The sequence below is a fragment of the Trachymyrmex cornetzi genome, unplaced genomic scaffold, assembly GCF_001594075.2.
Source record: "Trachymyrmex cornetzi isolate Tcor2-1 unplaced genomic scaffold, Tcor1.1 scaffold646, whole genome shotgun sequence".
NCBI classification, from domain to species: Eukaryota; Metazoa; Arthropoda; class Insecta; order Hymenoptera; family Formicidae; genus Trachymyrmex; species Trachymyrmex cornetzi.
Genome location: NW_017299966.1, coordinates 408661 through 432807, shown reverse-complemented (window position 1 = coordinate 432807; position 24147 = coordinate 408661). Strand labels below are relative to the sequence as shown.

Here is a 24147-nt window from a genome sequence, read left to right as displayed (position 1 = left end):
CTGTCATCTTGTAAAATTACTTTGGGAATCTATCCTAAAGAGAAATTTCTTACGATCATCGGCACTTTCTCAAGAGATCTTTTCTCGCTTCATTTACCTCCAGGCTATGTAGGCTGCTCAACCTTAATATAAAGAAAAGGTAAAAAAAGGGGACCAATTTTTTACTCTTATTCTCATAGTCTCTCTCTCTCTCTCTCTCTCTCTCTCTCTCTCTCTCTCTCTCTCTCTCTCCTCCCCTCCTCTCTCTCTCTCTCTCTCTCTCTCTCTCTTTCCTTTTCTATCTTATCTATGTTTCTCTTTCACTTTCTCTATCTACCTTGATACTCTTAATCAAGTTGCCCACTGGACTATCTATAAATCTCTGTACACTCTGTCCGTGTTAAGTCTGTTGTGGACCAGTGAATGCAGGAAATACGAGGAATGGAGTCGCGACTCATGTAAGCAATAAATTAGAGACCAACTAAGTATGACCACGGCACCGAAAACGTAACAGAAGTAACGTTACGGCTACAACAGTAGGAAACCGAAGGTGTCAGTTACGCCGAAATTAGCTAAATTTAAGCTAAACTAGATTCTAAAAGATTTGGTCCAATAGAGGAAACAAAGGCGGTTAATAATTATCAAAAATTCTGAAATTTTAATCGCACTTTGTTAGTTGCGCTAAGGAAAATTAATATAAACGTGAGTGCGTGAATTTCAAAATTACGCGTGCAAAGTATAAGTAATATCAAAATTTTCACAACTTGAATAAAAGAGACCTTTAAGCAAAAAAAAAGAAAAAAAAAGATTTTTTCGATTAAACTACCGTGATTCACGTCTTAAAATACGCATCGATTACAGTGGGAACAAGCTCTACCAACAAAGTTGGTTTCGCAAATCAAGTTTGTTTGATCCGAAAAAATAATCTTCAGCGAGAGACAACGGCTTCCAGAACGAGCCGAGAGGACGAAGAGGAAGAAGAGCACGTGTGGACGTATTTACGTATTCGACAACGATGGCATTATCCTGAAACGGGCATGACGCCCTTGGCCTCGAGATGCGACGAGACTACCACCCTCCTACTGTTGCTGCTACTCGAGCTGGCACCCGGGGCACGTTGCTATTCGCGCGCGGCTGCAACCTCCGCTTCGTCTTTACCGAGATAGCATTTACAGTCCCCGGCGAGGGTGCGAGTGATGCCGCTTCTCGGCAGCATTATGACCATCGCCGTCGATAATCCGACAACGGCGTCCACGAGCGTCTTTGAGGGGAACATGACGTGGTCTCGACCAATCACTGGTGGCTCTACGTTTCCGAGTAACGAGGCCCTTTCAACACGTGCGATCCCGAACGGTAAGCAACGTCGGCGTCCAGCCGCGACAGCTACCAGTGGTCGTGTTAGTCGCCTCCTTAGCGGTAGAGGTGCTGAGAAAGGATCAAGCAAGAACGCTACTAAAAACAACGAAAAACACATTGAGAGAGACGGTAGAGACGAGCGTAACACCACGACGACGGGAAAAGAGGGCGTCGAGGCAATAAAAAAGGAAGCTTCCCACCATTGCGATCAGACTTCAGAAACTCAAATTTGCGGCAGAAACACCGTAGGCGCGGCAAAGAGTGGGGAAACTGCATTTACTGGTGAAGAAAAGGGGGCAGGGCTAAGTACTGGGGGTGGCAGCAGTGAACAAAGTGTTGATAGCATAGGCAGTACTACCGATAGTGTAAGTGTGAGTACAGGTGTATTAAACAGCACGGAGGAGGAAGTCGCGATCGAATACGGGAAGGATTTGTTGCTCTTCGGTTTTAGCGACACAATGGAAGACACAATTAATTCGTTCAACGATTCGTTTAACGGAAGCTTCCGTCATCCCTGGAATATTAGTTTGTATAATAACGAGACTTTAATTGTTTTGGGGGAGGGTATGTACCCATCAGGATATACTCTCCCGCATATTATACTGGCGTCTATCCTCGCGACGCTACTAATGATCGTGATCGTTGTGGGAAATATGTTGGTAATAATTGCCATAGCTACGGAGAAAGCGCTCAAGAACATACAGAATTGGTTCATAGCCAGCCTTGCGGTAGCGGACTTTTTTCTTGGTCTCGTCATCATGCCATTCTCGCTCGCTAATGAGATCATGGGTTACTGGATCTTTGGGTATTGGTGGTGCGACATTCACTCTGCCATGGACGTGTTGTTGTGTACGGCCAGTATCATGAATCTGTGCCTAATCAGCTTAGATAGGTTTTGGAGCATTACACAAGCAGTCGACTACCTGAAGAAAAGAACACCAGCTAGAGCCGCGCTTATGATCGCCCTCGTCTGGATACTATCGGCGCTTGTTTGTATACCACCGTTACTCGGATGGAAAAGACCCACTCCGGAGGAAGAATATCCTAAATGCGAGGTAAGTTACGATGTTATCAAATTAGAGAATTATTATTTTCTTAGTTTACTCATTCATTATCAATTATCATCTCGACTTTAACTACGTAATTTAGTTATCGATGAATAAAATTAATATCAAACACAGATAATTATGTAAGAATTTAAAATTGTATATAAAATTGTAACAAACCACTATCAGACATTATATTGAGATATAGAAAATTAAATTATATATATATATATATATATCGTATTAGGTTCCTCTAATAAATCGAAAAATTGAAACTTTACTGCGAAAATAGACAAATATCATCTGTACCTTCAATTTATTTATCTTTTTTTACTATTAATATATTTTTTATTATGAATTGTTGCATAAGGATTATTACAGCGAAGAAAACAGTAACTCAAATTTAGGTGCTTTATAAACAATTATGAAATGTACCAGATAGAATTTAATTTTCAGTCGTTAACTCCAGTAATTATAATGAATACAATGAATTCTATTTCCCGTAATAATTAATAATTGTATTGTCCTATAGAGTGATGTTAAAATTATATTCCCCCAAGTATAATTTAAAATTCCTTTATAAATATATTTTGATACATTTTATAAATAATTTGACCTGAATGATTAATATTTATAACATCTTGATAACTATAAATCATTCATATTTAAGGTATTTTAATAAATTTATATATATATATATATATATATCTTTCTTAAAACCTTTTTAGTAAAAAAACTTAGTTTTTTTCTTTCTAAGTTAGTGTACTTTTATAATTTTAAATTTAGTTAAACTATCTGATTTTGAACACATAAAGATACTCTTTTTCTTTTACATAAGAGACAACGTTAATGAACAAATAATATTTAAATAATTTAATAACAATTGAAAGATCGTACTGAGTATACCGTATCAAGTTTGTATATTTTTGTGAAACGTTCAATTAAGAAATATTTTCTTTAAATGTAATGTTTCTAGTTTTTGGAACATTATATAAGAAACTTTTTATTTTAATTTTTTTAACAAATAAAAATTGTTGAAAAAACATTTTTTTAATTTTGTTTCCTATTTTTATTGTAATTTTTTTTATTAATAAAGATACATTACATTTGCGTATTACCGTTATATTTCTTAATTTCTGAAGCTTCGATTTAAAAAAATTGTTGCAATATGTTTATTTTTATGAAAGTTATAAACAATCAAAGTTAAATTGGGTATGTCATATTGAATGTTGTCCTTGTGTGAAACTAATTGTAAATGTAACGTTTAAGAGTGTGTGTGAGCGTGCGTGCGTGCGTGTACGCGCGTGTTGTGTATATAGGGTGTCCCGAAATTTGCAAATCAAACTACAGTAAGAAAGTTTACAAAAAATTAAATGTATAATAGTTATTTGTGAATTTTTATTTTAAGTAATAGTTTGTGAAATAATAATAAGGATATATAAATATGTCAATTAGGACTATGTTTGGACGGACTATGTTTAAACGTTGAAAGCGTACTTACTAATACTGTCGCGTGATTTTATGGTGGTTATCTATAATTCAAACGTAATTTATAATTGGCTATATTTAAATCGTGTTATATCTCAAAAACTACTATTTGAAATAAAAATGTACATATAATTTTTTTATTTAATTTTTCAAAAACTTTCTTGTTGGTATTTTGATCCACGAATTTCGGAACACCCTCTATACACACACACACACACACACACACACACACACACACACACACACACACACACACAATACATATGTTCATGTACAAAAATAGTAGTGTAATTATTACATAAAAGATGAAGCGTTAACAAGCATAAACTTTTTAAGAAAGTGACTATAGGAAAAAGTGTCATACAGAATTTGAAATGGATTTTATATCTTTAAAATCTTTTTTATCCGCATATTGCTCTAGGCAGGTGAGTATACAGTCAAAAAGGCAGAATCGTATAGTCAATATATAACCAATTTCCAATCCGAGTATTTTCGATATTTCCTGTGGATGCACGAAGAGAAAGACAATAAGACGAGAAGTCCAGGCAGGCCCGTTGCGTTTCATGAAATAGCGAAACCCATCCTTAGCCTCTTGAATCCTGTTCACGCTGATCTCCACAAAACGATACTGTGAATTGGATTTTTATGCGCGACATTTCGGTCTACTGGACTGACATACTGAAATTCGCGTCGTTTTTTATTATCTTGTATCATTTACGTAAACTAGACATTTGTCATTGGATACTTTTATGAGATTGTTTAGAATTCCAATATGATAAAGAATATAATATATTACAATTAGTTATCTAAATAATTACCATAGATATAAAAATTTGAAATATTGAAGCGTATAGTAAAATGGTCGTTTTATTAAAATTATTTCATAATTATAAGATATGTGAATGGTTTCTATAAATTTTTGGAATTTTCTTTGTCATTTGAGAAATTAGAAGATTAACTGTCTTTCTGTGATTTATATGCAGCTTCTTATTAGTGGAAAATACATAACCTATTAGAAAATAAAAAGTGCTTTTGGCGCTATTACAATATAATTGCACGCGCTGGCGCATGATTGAATGCATCCTTAAACTTCCAACGGAACTAATTAGCGGGTATAATTGAGCCATACATTCCTACAGCGTATAGTGGCAAAACTTGTTTGCTACACGAATCGCTAATATGGATTATACAGCGTCTTGTAAATATGAGAGGGAGACAATTAAAAAGTGAGAGAGAGAGAGAGAGAGAGAGAGAATGTGTGTGCGTGTGTGTTTTATATGCATTTATACGCGTTCATTGTTTTTGTTCATGTCTACATAAAATACATTCCAAGCTCAATAACAGTAAGTGATAAACTGATCGTGTATCTTTCTCATTAAACTGTAACTTCCATAATGACGAAGCATTACATGCAACTCGAGAATCTATCTGCTTAAGATAAAAATTGTTAATTGCATTAAAAATTATTATTATTGTTATATATTAAATAGTATTATACATACATGTATATTAAAATTGGCGGAAAAATAAAGAAATAGGAAAGGGTAAATTCGATCACGAATAGAGTTTAGTTCCTTCACCTCGTACTTGAATGAAGCAGCATATCGTGATGATAGTAGTGATCATTACGTGCACGAAAATCATATCCATCAGAAAGATACTATGAGTGGTAAATGAAGATCTTGAATACGTCGACTGAAAATGAAATGTGTCATTTAAAGATCAGTTGGATTTACAAATGGCACGGTCTGTTGCAAAACGAGTTGAAATTCAATTCTTGATCGTTGGTTGACCTGTTATAAATATATACCGTTGCAATGTCAGTCCTGAATATCAGGTTAAATTATAAAATTACTGAAAAACTAAATATGTTAAGCCCGATAAAACTAATTCTATCTGCATTATTAATAAAAATAAAGAGTTATCGTCCAAATAGTAACAAAGGATCGTTATTTAATTACATGACAATTAAAGCATTATAAAAAACATAAGATTTAAAAAATATCTTTTTTCTTTTTACTATTTATTATCCTTTAAGTAGTAGGAAATCCTTTCAATACTTTCTTTTGAGAGAACGTTCTGATGAATAGATGACACATGAACATCTGTTAAACCACATCCTACTATCCCTTTTTGCTCTACCACTATCTACTATACACGCCATTATGGATCAATAATCTTGTTCCACGATTTCTTGTTCTCTTTCACATCCTTTTTCCTTATTCAACGAAAGATGTGACATGAGGTTCTTTCAATCGACAATATTGCCATTGGATTTTTCTGACTAGTATAAACAAATGGAAGAGCGACAAGCACTACGCGACCGGAAAAGGCGGACCGCAATCGCAATCATCGCGGTTTAATCTTTTAATACGATTAGATTGACGCTTTTTAGCTATTAACAAGGACGAATGGAAAGATCGATTTGTCTTCTTCACTGTTATCCGCTTATCTTTATTTCACGAAGTTTAGCACGACTGCTAAGAAAATAATACACTTCGTCTTGTATTAGAACGAGGTTTTATTATACAAAATAGTCTAGAAAAATAATCGGATGTTTAGTTACAGATTTCATGGTAAAATTAATAAAATCATTTTTTCTTTGACAAATGTAATGAAACATGATGAAACATGATGAAGATAAATTGATAATTTACGAATTCTTTTTGTAAAATTTATGCAATATTCTATTGAGTAATACTTAACGCTACATAACAGAAATTATCTAATGAGACATTTAACATCTCTGAAGAAAACATCGATATTCTTAATGTGATTACCTATTAGCGATGCAATAGAAAAACTGTAACTCGATGTTTTCCTACAATCTCCTATAGTATACGTAATTCGAATAGAATTCATGACACATTTTACATAACATATGTGAATTATTTTACGTATATACTTCAGTTATTTATGAGTAACACAAATTATGGCTACAAGTAGAGATAATATCAAAGAAGAATTAAGCTATGACAAAATTTAGCTAAATACAAAGTTCTGTTTTTGACATATTTTACATCCGAAACGTGAACACTTATAAAACGTTTTGTAAAGTTTACAGCAATCTCCGAAGTATCTGCATTTGTTAGAGAAAGTACGCACAAGAAGAGAGAGAGAAAGGGGGCGGAGAAAGCGAGAGAGAGAGAGAGAGAGAGAGAGAGAGAGAGATGAGAGAGAGAGAGAGAGAGAGAGAGAGAGAGAGAGAGAGAGAGAGAGAGAGAGAGATGGACGGAATACATTCAGGAAGGAAGTAGTTTTCACTTGTGTCTTTTAATGCGATTAGTTTAGTAGCTTCACAATGATGCAACAATGTGCAACGGAGTGAAAGCTATCGTTTACAATGGAATTGCAATTATCTCTAATAAGCATTGTGTTTGGTACGTGGCTTTTACTTAACGATTCGCAAAAAAAAACGACAGGATTTTACTTATTTTGTATTTTAATATATTTTTAATACACGATATAATATTTTTGTAAAGAAATATAATCATTTTTTAACTTCTCTTGATATGAAGCGACATTGAAATCTGTACTAATTTCTGAATACGCGAGTGCATTATAATTGAAAATAATTTGATAACTATAAAACTTTAAAGCTAAGATTTTTTTCATATTTCTTAAATATGATGCGAGATTATCTTTCAAATAGTTTGAAAGAATAATATTTCCTTGTACATATACAAATTATAAAATAGATCTAAAAAAAGAAATCTTACTAATGTGACGCTCTAATTAATCCATGATGCCAATTTATCGAAATTTTCTATGCATTTTTTATCATAGTTATTATTATATATAAACGAGTTGTAAAACATATATTTACGAAGAAATTTATTTGGTTGACTCATTCATTTGTAAGCAAATTTATTCGTATTTAAAAGGAGAGATGCGAAATCAATCACTAAATGGATTCTAGCTTTTTACAACCAGGCAAGAATGCAAATGGTTTTGTAAACTCAAAATCGGATTACATCATTATTGCCTTTAATTTATTTATATGAAGATAAGAATTAATTTAATAGGAAAATTTTTCTCCGCTTTATTTTTGTAAAATCATGTGTGAAATATGCTGCACATTCATTAACATATGGAAACAAAACATTTTTAAAGACAACACGATAATACCACTGCAACATTATTGTAATAATTTTTCGCATATTAGTATTATCAAATTCGTATACTAATATTTCGTAAATTAATACATCATATTATGTTGAGATATCATTTTATTTTGAATCACATATTTTGTAGATAAATTTGATTTGTGTGGATAAAAATATGTGAAAGAAACGAGCATTTGAAGAAATGAGAAAGCTGCATTTTTTTCTATATACTACTGTATTTTAATTATTAAAAAAATAAGTACATATCGATTTATCGCTTATTAAGTAGAAGAAAATCGTATTGAAAACTTGAATGGCTCAGGAAAGCAGAAAATACTACGAAAGTTTTAAATAGATAGCTCTCAGTTATAATGATAAATTTTTCCTGTATCAGAAATACCTTAGAGATTAAAAGTAAGTTTATGCTCAAACTGCTTTACTAATATTTTTCTTGTGGCATATTGATTAATAAATTATTAATTCTGATTTATTAAATTCCGTGTTGCATAATTTATTAATAACATACATCACAAGAATCTTAATAAGAGCGTCACTGTATTAAAAAAAAACATTATTTTTTTATGATTTCTATATGATAACTTGTAATATGTACATGTAATATATTACTCAGATATAAAATGTAAACAAAAAATACTGTTGCATATAATATCTAAATACATTCGCTTAGGAAAATATAGTGAATTATTAATATTTCATAAAGTTTGTAAAATGACATCCATATATGTATACGAAAAAATGTACTAATAGAGTTAATTTTGTGTGTCGAAGCACAATCATCAATTTTTTAATATGTTTAAGTGTAGCTTGTGATTAATTTATGGCATAAGAGTTTGCATCTGGATGCATATTATCTGGATGTGATAATTTTTTGCGTAAAAGCATCAGTACTTCGGTCATAGGAAAAGTTTACTTCAGAAAGCATTTTGTTGCATTTTGTATTGTTAGTGAATTATTAAAAGAGAGAGAGAGAGAGAGAGCACACAAAAGTTTACATATTGCAACTTAAGTGATACACAATCCTCTTGCAGAATTTTGTATAAGTAATTATATGTATATTTCTTATATATATATACTTGTACTTATACCATTTAATATAATATGTATGTATATTTAATAGTTATAAATATAAAGCTAAAAAAATTAAATTTCTGGAAATTGTTCAAAAAAACTTTTTTTTCAATTTAAGCTAAGTAAGAAATAATTTAAAATTATTTAAATAAAAGTCACTAATCACTACGTATCTAAAAACATATATATTTTTTTAATGACGTTTTCTTTGCTTCATTATAGAAGTTATTGCGGTACTAAATATCGTCTAGTACTACGTGAAGCGAATAAATCTAGCGGGATAACGCCTATGCAAATTTATTCCATCTTGCTCTGATTGAGAGACATTATTACTAAATATAAAATTACCAAGAAGATTGTATAAAGTCGTATAGGAATCTCATCATCATTCGTGTGTGAAGCCCTAGCTATTTGACATTTCATCACATCTAAAAGTTCAAAGGATACACGCAAATGAATGCCTACTGTTCTTGAAATTTTGTAGAAAAATAATCAAATTTCGAAATTGTAGATTTTTTTATATAAATTCGTGATTTTATTTTTTTGTCAGTTTTAATATAGAAAATATATTATTTAATTAGTGTGAATTTATATATATATGTATATCTTTTTGCGATGAGAATTTTCTTTTTCTACGCAAATAATTACAAAAATTAAATTTTATCTTTTTCTAAACGAAATCGAGAAAATAGAGTGATTAGAAATGCTTACAAATAATTCACATTTCGACATGTAAGACATTTCTCAATATTCCTCAGATTGTCGACGAGATACAGATTCTCTTCTATTGTATCTGCATTTGTACCGCACCTGTATCCGCGTTCTACTCATGACTTGCTTTATAAAACTTTCATGGAATTTTCAAAGGATACATGAAACCGAAGGTTTCTATCTTGGGATTGCATTACTTCCCAAAAGAGCAATTACGAGAATCACTTCCATATGCATTCCGCATAAACATATGCAGCTTACTATCTTGCGTCATAAAATACTTCGGGCATGTTAAGCTATTTCCTATGAAATGTATATGAACTATTTGCGTAATAATTCACAACAAAATTACAAAATAAATCAAACTCATGTTTGCTGACATTTAAATAAAGTTTGTAAACATTTATATTATTACATTGTAAGTCTATCATAATATAAGACATATAGATATTGAGAAAACAACGTAATGTTGATGTTTCATCGAGTATTCTTTCAGAAACTTATTCATTTGATAGATCTGATGACCTATATGCAAATTACTCCAAATTACAAACTTTGTTCTCTAATAATTAATTTAATGGATATATCTTTAGTTTATATTACGAAAATAATATTGTCTCTAGAAACAATCTCATTTCTCTCTCATAAAGCGCAAACCGAATAATAAAATATGTTATGTCATTGCTTGGAACGTGCAAAAGCTACTAGCCTTGTGCAATTATAAACAAAAGTCATACGTTGAACGAGAGTTGGCTCAAAATCCGAGAGTATTCGTTTCAGAAATATTAACGAAGCTTTAGACACAGATGATTTTTAAACACGATTTATTTATTTTGAAATGCTACGCATTTGAAAATTCTCTGGCGCGCGTCAATAGAAGCTTACTTACTATGTTCAGAAAGTAGAAAGAGCGAAGAAGTAAGATTCCAATTTTGAGGCCATGACCCGATTTGATCCTTTTACATTATTGTATCGTGATTGCAGTATTCAGTTATTTTTCGATTCTATATGGATAATTTTTTTCCTTTTTTTCTCTCTCATTATATGAAAGTATGTTATCGACGCTGACGCCTCGTTTAATCGGTCGCGGTATCCGGAATAAGTATCTTGATAAAGTAGTAATGGCGCGTGAAATCTTTTTCAAAGTAAATCACGAAACTACTTGATCTAGTAATTGCCCGGCGTGTTCTAAGCGCTAAATTAACAGCCCTGTGGCTCAGTAATTCAGACTTTTTTCCGTTTATCTTTATTTACTTAATTTGAAACGATAGCAATACGAACGAGTAGCAAGGCATACACACACAAACCCTATAATTCTTTAAAATAAATATTCTTCGTATAATTTACAGCTTGGACATAAATCAATTTTATTAAATGTAAGGAGAATTTTAGAGCTAGTCTAAAGAAGAAGCAATAAAATCTTTGCGCGTAAATTATACATATAAGGCAATTAAAACTTGCTATTTTTAAATAGTTCTCCACATTTCACAAAAATCTCCTCGAGACATCTCTTCTAATTAAAGTTGTTTTCAAAATAACTATTATAACATCAATCATCATGAAGGAATATAAAATACAAACGTTTTTATTATTTTTATATCTGATCTTTTGTTTTATCTATAATTAATTTTATTTTTTGTTATACTAAAGTTTTTGAAATGTACGATATTATTTTATCGAAGATAACTTAATGGAAAAATATTAATTATATTTACTTAATTTTCAGTACAAATATTTTTCAATCAATCATGATAATTATTACTTGTAAATCATTTACATTGGTTAGCAACATCGTTAAAAATAAATCATTACCGCGATTAATTTAGAATGTGGGAGTATCTATCATTAATTTCTCAGTAAATGGAATGCAGAAGAGATGTTTAATCACCCGAAATCAACGCTATCCCGATTTAGATTACGTGGTTATCCTGTAAATTATAGATTTCAGTTAAAATCGATGTTTGACAACTCGTTATCGTTAGAAGAAGTGATCTCGGCTGCAAATCTGCAAGATAATTGCGTTGAGCGGCAGCATTAATCGAAATATTTTGAACTCGAATTGGGATGCACGAGAGGTGTGTCGCAGTGAAATATGTATGCCAGCGAAAATAATAAAGAGTGGTAGCGAATTCGGTGCTTTGCTTCACCAATACTTGATCCTTCCTTCTTACGTTTATGATTCCGAAAACTACAGGATGCTACTACATTATTTGTGGAACAGTTGTTTCTATAGCATTGTCTCCTCGAGCATTATTTTTTTGTTTATTCGCTGCGAAATTTAAATGCAGCCCGATATAGTTTACAAACTGACTAAAGATTACAAATATTGCGCACGAGATCTTATGTGATTTTGTAATATTAAATAAATTAATTGACAAAATAAAAGTGCTATATAATTTAAATCAATTTAATTATATGCATTGCACCAGTTTGATATCTACATTTCATTGATTACCATAATATTGCAATTACAATATTTCAATATTTAATAAATAATAATAAAATGAATAGCTTTATTTTATGCGCAGAAATAAATACATACATCTCCACCGAAAAGTTTGGAAACACTTGCGTTTTTTTCGAAAGTTTGGAAAAACTTGCAATTCTTTCATGAAAAGTTAAATATCCTGGTGAAAAAAATCGTAAACAAGTTTTCAATTAGACATTTTAAAGTGTAAAGATGAGACTTTTTTGCGTTTGAATTTTTTTCACGACATTTTGTTCCTAATTTCCATTAAATTAAAAATTGATATTTTTTGCAATATTTTTGTCTTACTTTAAAGCGTTGCAGTTTGATGAAATATCATCGGACAAAGTTTAATATAAAGTATTTTAAAATAGGCCTTTTAAGCTTTAAAATGCTTTTTGGAAAAAATAATTTTTCACAAAGATGTCGAATTTTTTATTGTGTAAAATTTTATTGTAATGATCTTAACGGTCACTTAAAACTGTCAATTTCTGACTTAAACCCTTAAAACTAAAAAACATAGGAATATTTAGTCTGTGTATACACAGTGAATGCAAAAAGTATTCGTACAGAGAAAATATTTTTTAAAAAAACTTTATTTTTAAAAAATAAATATTATCCAGCGAGAAAAGAATCATCGAATTGATATCGAATCGATATCGATACGATGATTTCAACATCAATCGACGTCGATTTGACGTTTAATTGACAATCGTTTCTTGCTGGGTAATTAACAATTTTACTGTATGTTTCTTAAAATTATATATACCAAAAAGATGTGCATTAAGTGTATAGAAAATATATCATCTGAAAAATAAGCGAAAATTAAAAATTCTATTGTTTGGATACTCAAAAAGTATTCGTACAGTCGAGAAATTTGACTTTTAAATTCAGATATACATGCGAAGCTCGTTTGTCTATGTTAGAACAGAATATATTCATTGTATAAAATGGCTAATTAATGTTTATTTTTCATAAATAAGACTTTTTTTTATAACAAATTTCCTTGTACGAATACTTTTTGCTCTCACTGGAGGTATATCATTGATATAGATAAAAATACCTTGTATCTAAACTTAAAAGTACCGTACAAAAAAAAAATACCAAGTACAGGTACCGCTGGTTCTTTCGCCTATAAGGACCTAGGTAATGCCTTGTATAAAAATTGAATACTGTTAATATACCTAGATACTTATATTTATAAGGTATATTACAATACTGCTTATATAGCGCAATTATACGTACATGATGTATAGTACATACAATATATACCTCACTATTGAAATTAAAGAAATATTTGATACACACGCACACACACGCACACACACACACACATGTATATATATGTGTGTAACATATCGCACAACGTATAGCCAATTTTTACGTGTCGCATATGTATACTTTGGATCCTAACATCAACAGACAGCATTAAATTTCACGAGGCAATCAGCACGCGGTTTGCTCTGAAAATTAAATCGATACGCCGCGCCGCCACGTATTGCCATATTAAGTCCGTACTACGTGACCGTCGGTGAATGCCAGTAGTGAAATCGAGGTCGACTCAGCCCATGCGTCAGGGCGAGAACATGTGGACAACCGCCTTTGTCGTGGGCAGGATATGAACGATCAAAAGACTAAAGAGCGCCAATCGACTCAGGGGATGATATCGAAAACCGACCGAAGCTTAAAAAAAGTTAGATCAGAGAAAACTGCGATTGCAAATATAAAAAAAAGACGAAATGGAGAGACAAGAGTAATTCATTTAGCAATTCATGTTACAATCAAATGATTGATTAATCTTCACGTGTATTCTTTTTCTCTACCTATTAAATACTTCTCGTTTGTATATATTTTATTTTACATATTGTGCTTTATGTCTCTTCCTCTTTTCCCTTTTGTTCACACTTATTTCCTTTTGATGGGTATAATAGTATGTAGAATAGATTTACGCTTGGATCGTTCCTTTTTAAATAAAAATTTAACATGAGATACTTTTTTAAATTATTGTACTTGTAAATTATTTCGTACAAGAATATCTTAGCTTCACTTTAAATTTAGAATTAATACATGAAGTTTATTTCGTCAATTTTTTTTATAGCAGTTTATCGCACATCATCTCACCCACTATTATGTTGTTTATTTCGCACCAGTAATAAATTAATCCATATGAAAATATCATGAATAAATAACTTTAACTTATTTAAATTGAGTGCTTACCATTTTTGTATAGAGAAATACATAAATATTAAATAGATAAATATTATTTTTATCTTCTTATCTTTGCAATATATTCAAGCGACTAATTTCATATACACAAATTTCTGCTTTATCTTAAATTTATTTATGTATGGCTAAAGTGCGGTTTTGTCAGGTACCGTTTATAAATAATTTTTAGAGTTGCCATAATGTAGTAACTATAATATTATATTGCTATAAGCTAGAAAATTCATGCACTAAAAAACTTTATGCATTATTAAAAATTTAAGCCAACTATATTTCATTGCTCTCAATATCGAGGTCAACCTCCGATCTGTTTCGTCATTATTTCAATGCTAATTTAATGATAATCCACTTGATATGTGTGTTGTGTGTGTATGTGTGTGTGAATACTAAATTATAATATTATTGAATACAAATTAAATTAAAACATTACTTTCTAATATTTTTTATTTCCTTGATATTAGAAATTTCTGTACTTTCCAAAAATGTCAACAAAATATTTTATAAAGATGGCTAAAAAGTTAGCCGAAACATGTATGTATATAAATTAGTAATTAAATATGAAAGATACAATTTCATAATATTGAAATTTATCGCGCACACAGTACAGCGCTAATTCCCAGCAAAATAGCCAAATTTATTATAATTATATTTTTTATATCAGGGAATTAAAATTATATCATTCGTTTAAAATATTTTGATATATTTATTCTTTATTTTCTTTCCTATATTTGAAGATGGAATGATAAAACTATTAAATAAGGAATACAATAAGGAATATATAATCTAATTATTAATAAAATCTCTAAAAGTAAACGATATTTATTCACTTGTAACTCGTTTTTTTAACGCAATATGCAGTTTACAAGAAAGGATATTGATTTGTATATTTTTTCACAATTGGATACTAGATTCTATGTTTTAATTCTATTTCTTTTCAATAAAATTAGAGAAGATAAATATTTCTATAATCTTAAAAAAGTTAGCAGACATAACACAAACAAGTAATACATGTAATAATAGTTAATTAACTATAATTTTAAATTAATACATTTTTTACTCGAATAAAAATTATATTATGTAAAAATAATAATAGTCTATTTTTTGATTGTAAATAACTATTTTTATGAGTCGGTACTTATGTTAGTTTAATTAATCTCGTTATTGTTTACTTTAGTCTGAAACATTATAGATTTGTATATATACATATATATATATAATCCTTTTTTTTTTACTTTCATAAAATATGTAACACTTTTAGAGAGATTTGTTATTCAATATTTGTTCGGATTATTCTTTTTTTCACCATTACAAGAGTAAATCGTTGATTCTTATGCTCTCGAATAAGTTCTCAAATTTTCAATAGCACTCTTCACTCTCGTCGACTGGAGTACGAGCATGCTCAAGTAGCCATCCTGATTACGTCGGTAAACTTAAAAGTTTTAATCTACTTTCATAGATGATGAAGACTCCATAACTTCCAGTGAGTTTATGAAGTTTATATTCTTTAATATGCTTGAACAAAAGCATTTGAAGATATGTTTGTTTAAGAATGAAGCGTAAGAACGAGCTAATACGCAATTATTTTACACATATACATCGTATATTATTATGTTATTAAATCTCTAATACAGTACTCTACAAAAGTACTTTATATATAGAGACTTACTATTAAAAAAAAATACATATTAGTAACTATAAATATTATTGGTTTAATATTTATAGGTATACAATTATATGTTATATTTCCAAATATTATATTATCAACGTAGCGTCTTTGTAAGAGTGTCTCATAATAACACAGAAAAAAAATATTACCGGCAAATTTTAATAAATTTACGTAAATTATCTGATGCTGCGAAAGAATCAAGAAGGAAGCACAACACGCAAACAATCCTGATGGAGAGCAATTTACGCAGCAATATAGGGGGAAGTCGCCTATCCTCCTAACGTTAAAATTGTAACAAAAGTATTAAAGAGATCAGAATATTTCTGTACTTACATTAAACTTTGGTTCATTAGCAATAAAACAAAACGATACTTTTACGAAAATAAACATTAAATTATTGTTTAAATTAGATTTAAAAAAAAATAGCTTTCGGTACAATTTGGAGACCGGGTCGTTAAATTGTACTACCTGGTTCCTAAATCGTACTTCTAATGTAGCAAACAAGCTGACATGGCTTATTGTCATTTTGACATTAAAATAACAGCTTTAACGTCAAAATAACGGTAAATAACGTCAGTTTGTTTACTGGGAAAATAAACAAAATTAATTTTAAAACTCATTTATTAATAAATTTATTTTTAATTTCAAACTGAGTGTACATATTTAAGTAGGTATAATAAAAATTTTTCTATTATAAAAACAGAAATTAGACTCTGTATTTTTTAAACTCATTTAAGAAAACATAGTAAAAAGCAATACTTAAATTGATTTAAGCTATCATTGCACTATATTTCAGAATATTAAAATCTTAGATATATTTTGAAAATAAAATCAATTATGGATTTTTCCGTCACAATAGAAAAGATTCAATAGAAAGACTCAATAGAAAGACTCAATAGAAAAATTTAATAGAAAGACTCAATAGTTGATAAGTAATCACTTTCTTGAGCGCTTATTTAAACAGTTTTGGTAAATGTCAGGATTGTCACTACAGGTTTCGTGCAATCACTTAAAGCACCTGACACTCTGAATCCAGTCCACTGTAGGTTCTTTTTTATCATAATAGTAATCTCCACATATTTCGCGTCACTTGCGAAAATCATACCGGTACAATATAAAGACTAGCGACAAGTACGATTTACCCAACTCCCCCTATTTTTACAAATTTGCCAATAGCAACATAATTTACAAATATTTTGCTAATTTGATGCTATACTCGAAAAGAGTAATTTAAATATCAATTATAACCATGAAGAACACTATAATTCAATTACCCAGCTTATACTGATAACACCTTAGGTAAATTGTATCAAAACTTAGATCAGACACCGAACAAAATCAATTTTGAATGTCACTCGTAAACAGATGACTCGAAGACAAAACAAAAATGATAGTTCTTAATCTACATTATCAGCATCACATCAGTGTCATTATCTTTAAAAAAAAAATGTTTCGTTCAGAAAATATAATGGAGGTACGATTTAATCATCTGTACGGCTTAGCCAACACACCACCCTATGTTGATAACTGATAAGAAAACTAAGTGATCTCGCGCATCGTTGGTTAATTTAGAGAGAAATAAGTGAAGAGATTTTGCTATTAGCGTACGATAATTCAATTTGTCTTGGAATTCTAGGAAACTGGATTTTTTGAAAATATTTGGCCTTAAGATTTTTAGTTTACACTAAATCTTTAAATATTCCATCAAAGGGAAATAACACAGAATATGTTACATACATATATATACATAAATTACGTAGAATATATCGTATGTATGAGCAAGAAATTATCAATCGAGATCATTTGCGGTCGAGAATACTCTAACGGCTAACCTATAAGATTTAAAGCTTAAGTGACACGTGCACCCACGTGAAATCAGTGTAAACGCGATGAGACAGAAAACATTAGTTTCCCCTCTGCAAATCCACGGCGTTAACGTTGCAGCGACGTGACAGTGGCCTTAAGCTTCTTGGCCGTCATTCACCGGCGAGGATGCATTTCACGGCGCGGGCGGCAGCGCGGCGCGCGGTTCCAGAGCTCGCAAGCAATTCCAGAGTAATTCGCGGTGACGCACGGCTCATCGTGTCTCTGGTACGTGGACGGTGGGAACGTCACATCGCGCTCTGCAGCGTACTTTATTAAAAAATTTCCAAGACAAGAGGTATTCGGCATCCTTGTCCTATTGAGGGACAAGATCGCTGCCTTTCTCCATGCGACGAGTAGCTTCGCGTCGTGATAGCTGCATCTCATCCGGCATATAGAGGGATGTTTTTTAATAAGATCACGCTCGACCTAGTTCATCGTCATCGTACTCTCATGTATTGCGTTCGTCCGACTGCACCCTGCAGCTACCGCAGACAAGGCGAACCGCTCTAAATGCCATTCGTTCGTGTCGGTATCCGGGTGCACACGATATATCCGGGAGCAGCGATCTTGCATGCCACAAGGGACGGAGGGTAGCTTCCGCTTTACGTGAATTTACCAAGTATACTGAGCATTTGCCAGACGATTGGCAGATGTATCGAGCAGGACGAAGCAGGCGGGTAAAAGAGTTGCGAGGAATCGAAGAAAGGAACAGTACATAGATTAGTATCTGTCACATGGAACATAAAAATATACGAGTATAAATGACTTACAAACTAGTAATCGAGATACGATATTTGCGAAAAAAGATGCGTTAATAATCGCCGCATTCCATCCATGGAATGGATTATATATTATGGATTCAGATTTACACGGGATAAACGGGTGTATATATTACAGCAGTGAATTAATGGAGGAAAATAACTGGGAAGAAGCTTACCGAGAAAACGGGATTCTAAGCTTTTACGAGAATCGTGCTCCGTCGTATTCTACGAGAAAGCGTAACAGTTTTCGCAGAAATTTGATCGTGCGCGATCATTCTGTTGCTTTTTATTTTGCAAACATATTACTTGCGCATTAGTGGTACACTTGTGGTACCAAATTTTAGTGATTACGGTACATTGCAACAAGTAATTGAAACTTCTATGTCATTTTGCTTGTTTTAAAAACAATCGGCTTTATCGAGTTTTTACATTATCTATTATTTTAAATCATCCGTTTCGTATATCATGTAATTTGGAATAGAAATCAAAATATGTTAAAAAAAAAATAAATGAAGAAAAATGAAAATTAGAGCACGCAATAATTTTTTACTCTAACAGGATAAAATGAAGAATAATCGGAATATATGATATGTGTATGTATATACACACACACACACATATATATATGTACATATATGAACATATTATGTATAATACATATATCTATTAAGAAATGATTCGTCATTTCATTGATCTTTTAATTTTATTTTCTGCTCCTATTAACTGGTTATTGTAATTACACTCAAAACGTTAAACGTTATAAAGTCTGAAAAATATTTTGTACACCACTTTGCACTTACAGTTTACCATATTTTTATCGTACGTTTCTCTCAGCGTAATGGATCGTAAATACGTTTTCACGTTAATTTCTAATATTCATCTTTGTTATACCGTCTGTAAAAACAGTCTCTATATTTTTATTAGTTAGCTACGCGAAAGTAATACGCATTTCGTTGAGCACGTTACATCCTTCAGAATGCTATTTTCTATTAGGTAAATATAATCTAGTAGGATACTGGAGAGATAAAAAGGAGAAGAAAATATAGGAAGATAACAGCTGGTTAGAAATTTAGAAGAGAAGAGAAGAATAATATAACTTGATCGCTCTAGATTCGTACTCTACTCTCGTGGAATCGTAATGCGTCGGAAACTCTTCGAATGTTAGAAAGTAGCAAATGCCCTATTCAAAGTGCGGATCACATGCCGGCAAGGAATTTGAAGCGAGAGGCACTCAACCGGAGCTTTAAGAATGCAAAAGACTGATTATCAAACGTTACGGCGCGGCACCTCGAACGACTGAACGGAAATAACTAGATAAAAGCTTATTAATTATGCAGATCTGACGTAGCATATCGAATTTGATATGAATGTTGGAAAACAATGATGAACACGCAAGACAAAGCGATCAACACAGGAAAAATACGTAACACTGTTAGTTATTTCTAGCTGCAATATTCTAATTTATCGAGTTTCTATCTGTATCGAATTTCTACATTTTTTATAATTTATCAATTTCCTAATATTAATCATAGATCAAATAGATTACATCGTGTATTTATCGTAAAGAAAACCAAAATTATCGTTTAAATCGCCAATTAACCGTGCAATAATTAACAACCATTGATACGCGACAGGCTAATCGAGCGCTTAATTAAAATTTAAACAAACGCCTGAAATCGCGGATATTCCGTGCGCGACGATCCAGCCGGCTTTAATTACGCATCCAGATCTAATTATTTATTCAATGTGCTTGTTAAAGTTAAATTGCATCCACGACACGCCACTTATACATTTCCTCAAGGTAGTAGTTTATATCGGGGAGAAAGCTGAGAGAGTTTAATTTACGCAAAATATTGTTAGATACCATTTTGCCGCGGCATTTCTAACTTTTCTCATTAGCTTCGAGTTTCACTAACAGTTATTTACTTAAACGAATTAGGCATACCGGCATGCTAGTCTGTAGAAATAGGATTCATCTAATAACATAACATTTTCCGTAATCATATAATCTTACCGTATTTTGCGTCAGAGAAACGTTCTATTGAACAAAAATCAAATAGTGTCTAATATTTTTTAGAATAATAGATATCAAGTAATACGTCAATAAAATATTCCCTTTGCTAGGAATTGAGAAAAGATTTATAAATAAATTTAAATTAAAGCAAAAATGTAAATTTGATTTTTAATTTGTCGTAACATCCCGTATAAAGTTATATTTAATAATTTTTTTTGAAGTATATAACCACATTCAAAATACATTGTGATAAATTATATTTAATATCTCAACTCTTAAAGATTTCCCGTGTTGATCTTATGTCTCAGTCCGCCCGAGAGAGAGAGAGAGGGGGGGGGGGGGGGAGAGAGAGGAGAGAGATTATTAAGACTTGTCACCGAATCAACAAACTCCTATACACGTATCTCGAAAAATTTGCTCGCGGGTACAATATCTCCCGCCGTGTTTTCTTTGGAAACAAATTTTACTTCTCGAATCCAAGTTTAGTATTGCTGTCGATAAATATTTCGTCGGGGTAGAGGGAGAAAGAACTTTTGCTTGCTGAAAGCAAGTTGAATGGTTTTACTTGCTATGCTTTGATTTTTTGGTGCTATTTTCAGTCCGATAGTTACTGCAATTCACTCCTAGCGAGTTTACGAAAGAAAGCCGAGCAATATGTAGAGAAAGCGATAAGGAATTTGAATCAGAATATAAAACCATTGATCTGATATGTCGACCAATCTTTCGGCATAACCCGTTTTCTCGTCTTCTGTCTCCCTCGATCGTTTTTGCTTTGCACTCTTCTTCGTCACAATACAACCTCCATGATCACGCCTGTTCTGTAGACATAACATGTCCCAAAATGTTACGTGAAATCTAGATGTATTTCTAAATATTCCGTATATTACAAACGATTACATAACATTATACATAAATACTTTGTACAAAAATATAAAACATTTTTTCTATATAAAATTACACTTAATCCATACCAAAATTATTATTATACATCGTAGATCAATATGTCCTACAAAATAGCTTTCTGTATAACGAGAACGTGTAAATACTGATGAATCATATTATATGTATTGTAACCAGGGTTGCCAAATCGAAACAAATAATTTCCTTACAATTTGTAGTAAAATTTCCAGAGAAGTTCTTGAAAACGAAATGTGAGAAATTTCCGAGAAATTCTTGAAAAAATAGAAAATTTTATAAAAATCTAGGGAAAAATCACAAAATTCCTGAGAAAATATTCCCAAAAATTATTTTTTTTATTTTATGTTTAATAAATAATGGCACAAACTGGAGTGTAAACAAATTATTTTATTTTAATAATAAAAGTACGTCACAAATACACAAATATAGCATTATTTATATAATGTCGCGAGTCATACAACTAAAAACAAATTAAAATATATTAAAATATTTTTGGAGGTAAACATTTTTAGAAAGAAATATACTCTTAGCAAGCTTTACAAAGTAATATCATATCAAATTTGAGATCACATTTACTTAATAAATAGGAACTTTCAGTTATATGTTAACTTATTATCATCATGTATGTATATATATAAATATGTATGTACATACACTACCCAATGTGAATTGCCACTGTTCCTACTCAATAGTATCGTTATTTTTTACTAAAACAATGGTTATATTTGATAATACACAGTATCAATTTAATTATATATTGCCAAATTTAATCATTTTAGTAAAAAATAACGATATACTTAGTAGGAGCAGTGGCGACTCACATTGGGTTTATTTGACATTATAAAATTTAACAGTGTAATCATAGAAAATAGATCAGGGCCCCTATTCTTGAGCACGTGAATAATTTTCGCATATGAAAATTACAATTTCTCGATTGTGACTGGTCGATTGTATACGAAATTGCTATTTTCGTATGCGATATTTGTTCAAGAATAGGGCCTCTGTAATGAGTCGGGCGGCGACCGGTGACCGGTGATTGCGACATCTATAAGTAATCTACTGAAATTCGTTAGAGAATCTTTACGACGCACAATGTACCTGCAAAATATATAGTTTTATACATTTCATAACAATTGTATTGTAACTTTCTTTCGTATTTAAAAAATTATAAAATTTCTTGATATTTTTCCTTAAATATTGGAAAAGTTTAAAAATTTCAGTAGATTTCGACTAAAATCCTGTTTTCCTATCAATTCATTAAATTTCATTGAATCTCAGGAAATTTCCCGAGCCTTGGCAACCCTGATTGTAACGTTGAACTCTTTTATTGCAAACTTCAACGAATTTTAATTACAAACTATAATACATGTCCATATATTATACCTTTTTAATATAATATAGCTTAATTAACAGGATTACGATGTCGCTTATTAAGCGTTATCGAAATCGAATACACAATTATGATACCAGTATTGTGTGCGAGATAACGTTATTTTATTAAATAAAATATAAGCATAACATCAGAGAACAACGTATGTGTAAAAATATGCTTTAGGAGTAACGAAATGGTTCTCTCTCACGGCAAATTTTGCAATAGAATTTACTTCCATATCAATGTAGATGATAAATCTACTTTACTTTCTCCCTCGCTTTCTCTAAAGCAAATAAACGGCGTCTACAAATTGCGAACAATTAAATTCGCGAAGATTGATTCCCGTATATGTTCGTTCTCAATTATGCGCTGTTTAATCGGTTGAATGTCGAATATAATGTTAACCAAGTTAGCAAAAACGGGTATGCGCACAATGCTGTAAAACACACAATACGTATAATATTCAAATACCATTAACGATAATTACAAAACCATATTGCAATAGATACGGGCGCGGGCATGTCATATCGTATTGATGTATCAACGACGTCCGTAACGATAATTACGTTACTTGATGTGATTGCGCAACACACGTGGAGCGTTTGTAATTAATACGGTATAATATCTAGACAGTACGAATTCAATGTGACGGTAAGATCGATCAGTAACATCCGTGTTCTACATCCGATTGATAATTAATTAAATTTCAATATTAATAAAATTTTGTATATTATTAATAAAGTGAAGATAATACATCTGCAAACATATAGTACAAGTAGCTATGTGAGTGCCTGATTCACAATTTCTAATTGAATTGCTCAAAATCAGATATATACAATTCTTCCTTGTTTACTAGAATATTGAATTGATTAACAAAAATTGTAGATTTTATAACATAGTTGAATTGAATTTTTGTTTATTTTGAAGGAGAATAATATCGTGAATGTAATAATGGTTTATTCAATTTCATACTTTTTCGATCTTTATGAATATTATTTCGTCTCGAAATTTGGTGTTGCGACAATTATTGAACAGCTTCGGGATATTAATAGATCATTAATACAAAATATCCAATTCAAGATCAA

General features: G+C 31.2%; 1 protein-coding gene across 1 annotated transcript in view; it reads left to right on the top strand.

The window, feature by feature from the left end:
- The first annotated feature begins 257 nt into the window (after positions 1–257).
- Positions 258–24147, top strand: part of Octalpha2R (alpha2-adrenergic-like octopamine receptor) — a 98142-nt gene continuing 74252 nt past the window's right edge. Inside the window, exon 1 of the mRNA XM_018516796.1 lies at positions 258–2390. Coding sequence (XP_018372298.1) covers positions 1176–2390 — 1215 coding nt within the window. The 5' untranslated portion in view covers positions 258–1175. The remainder of the gene's footprint in view (positions 2391–24147) is intronic.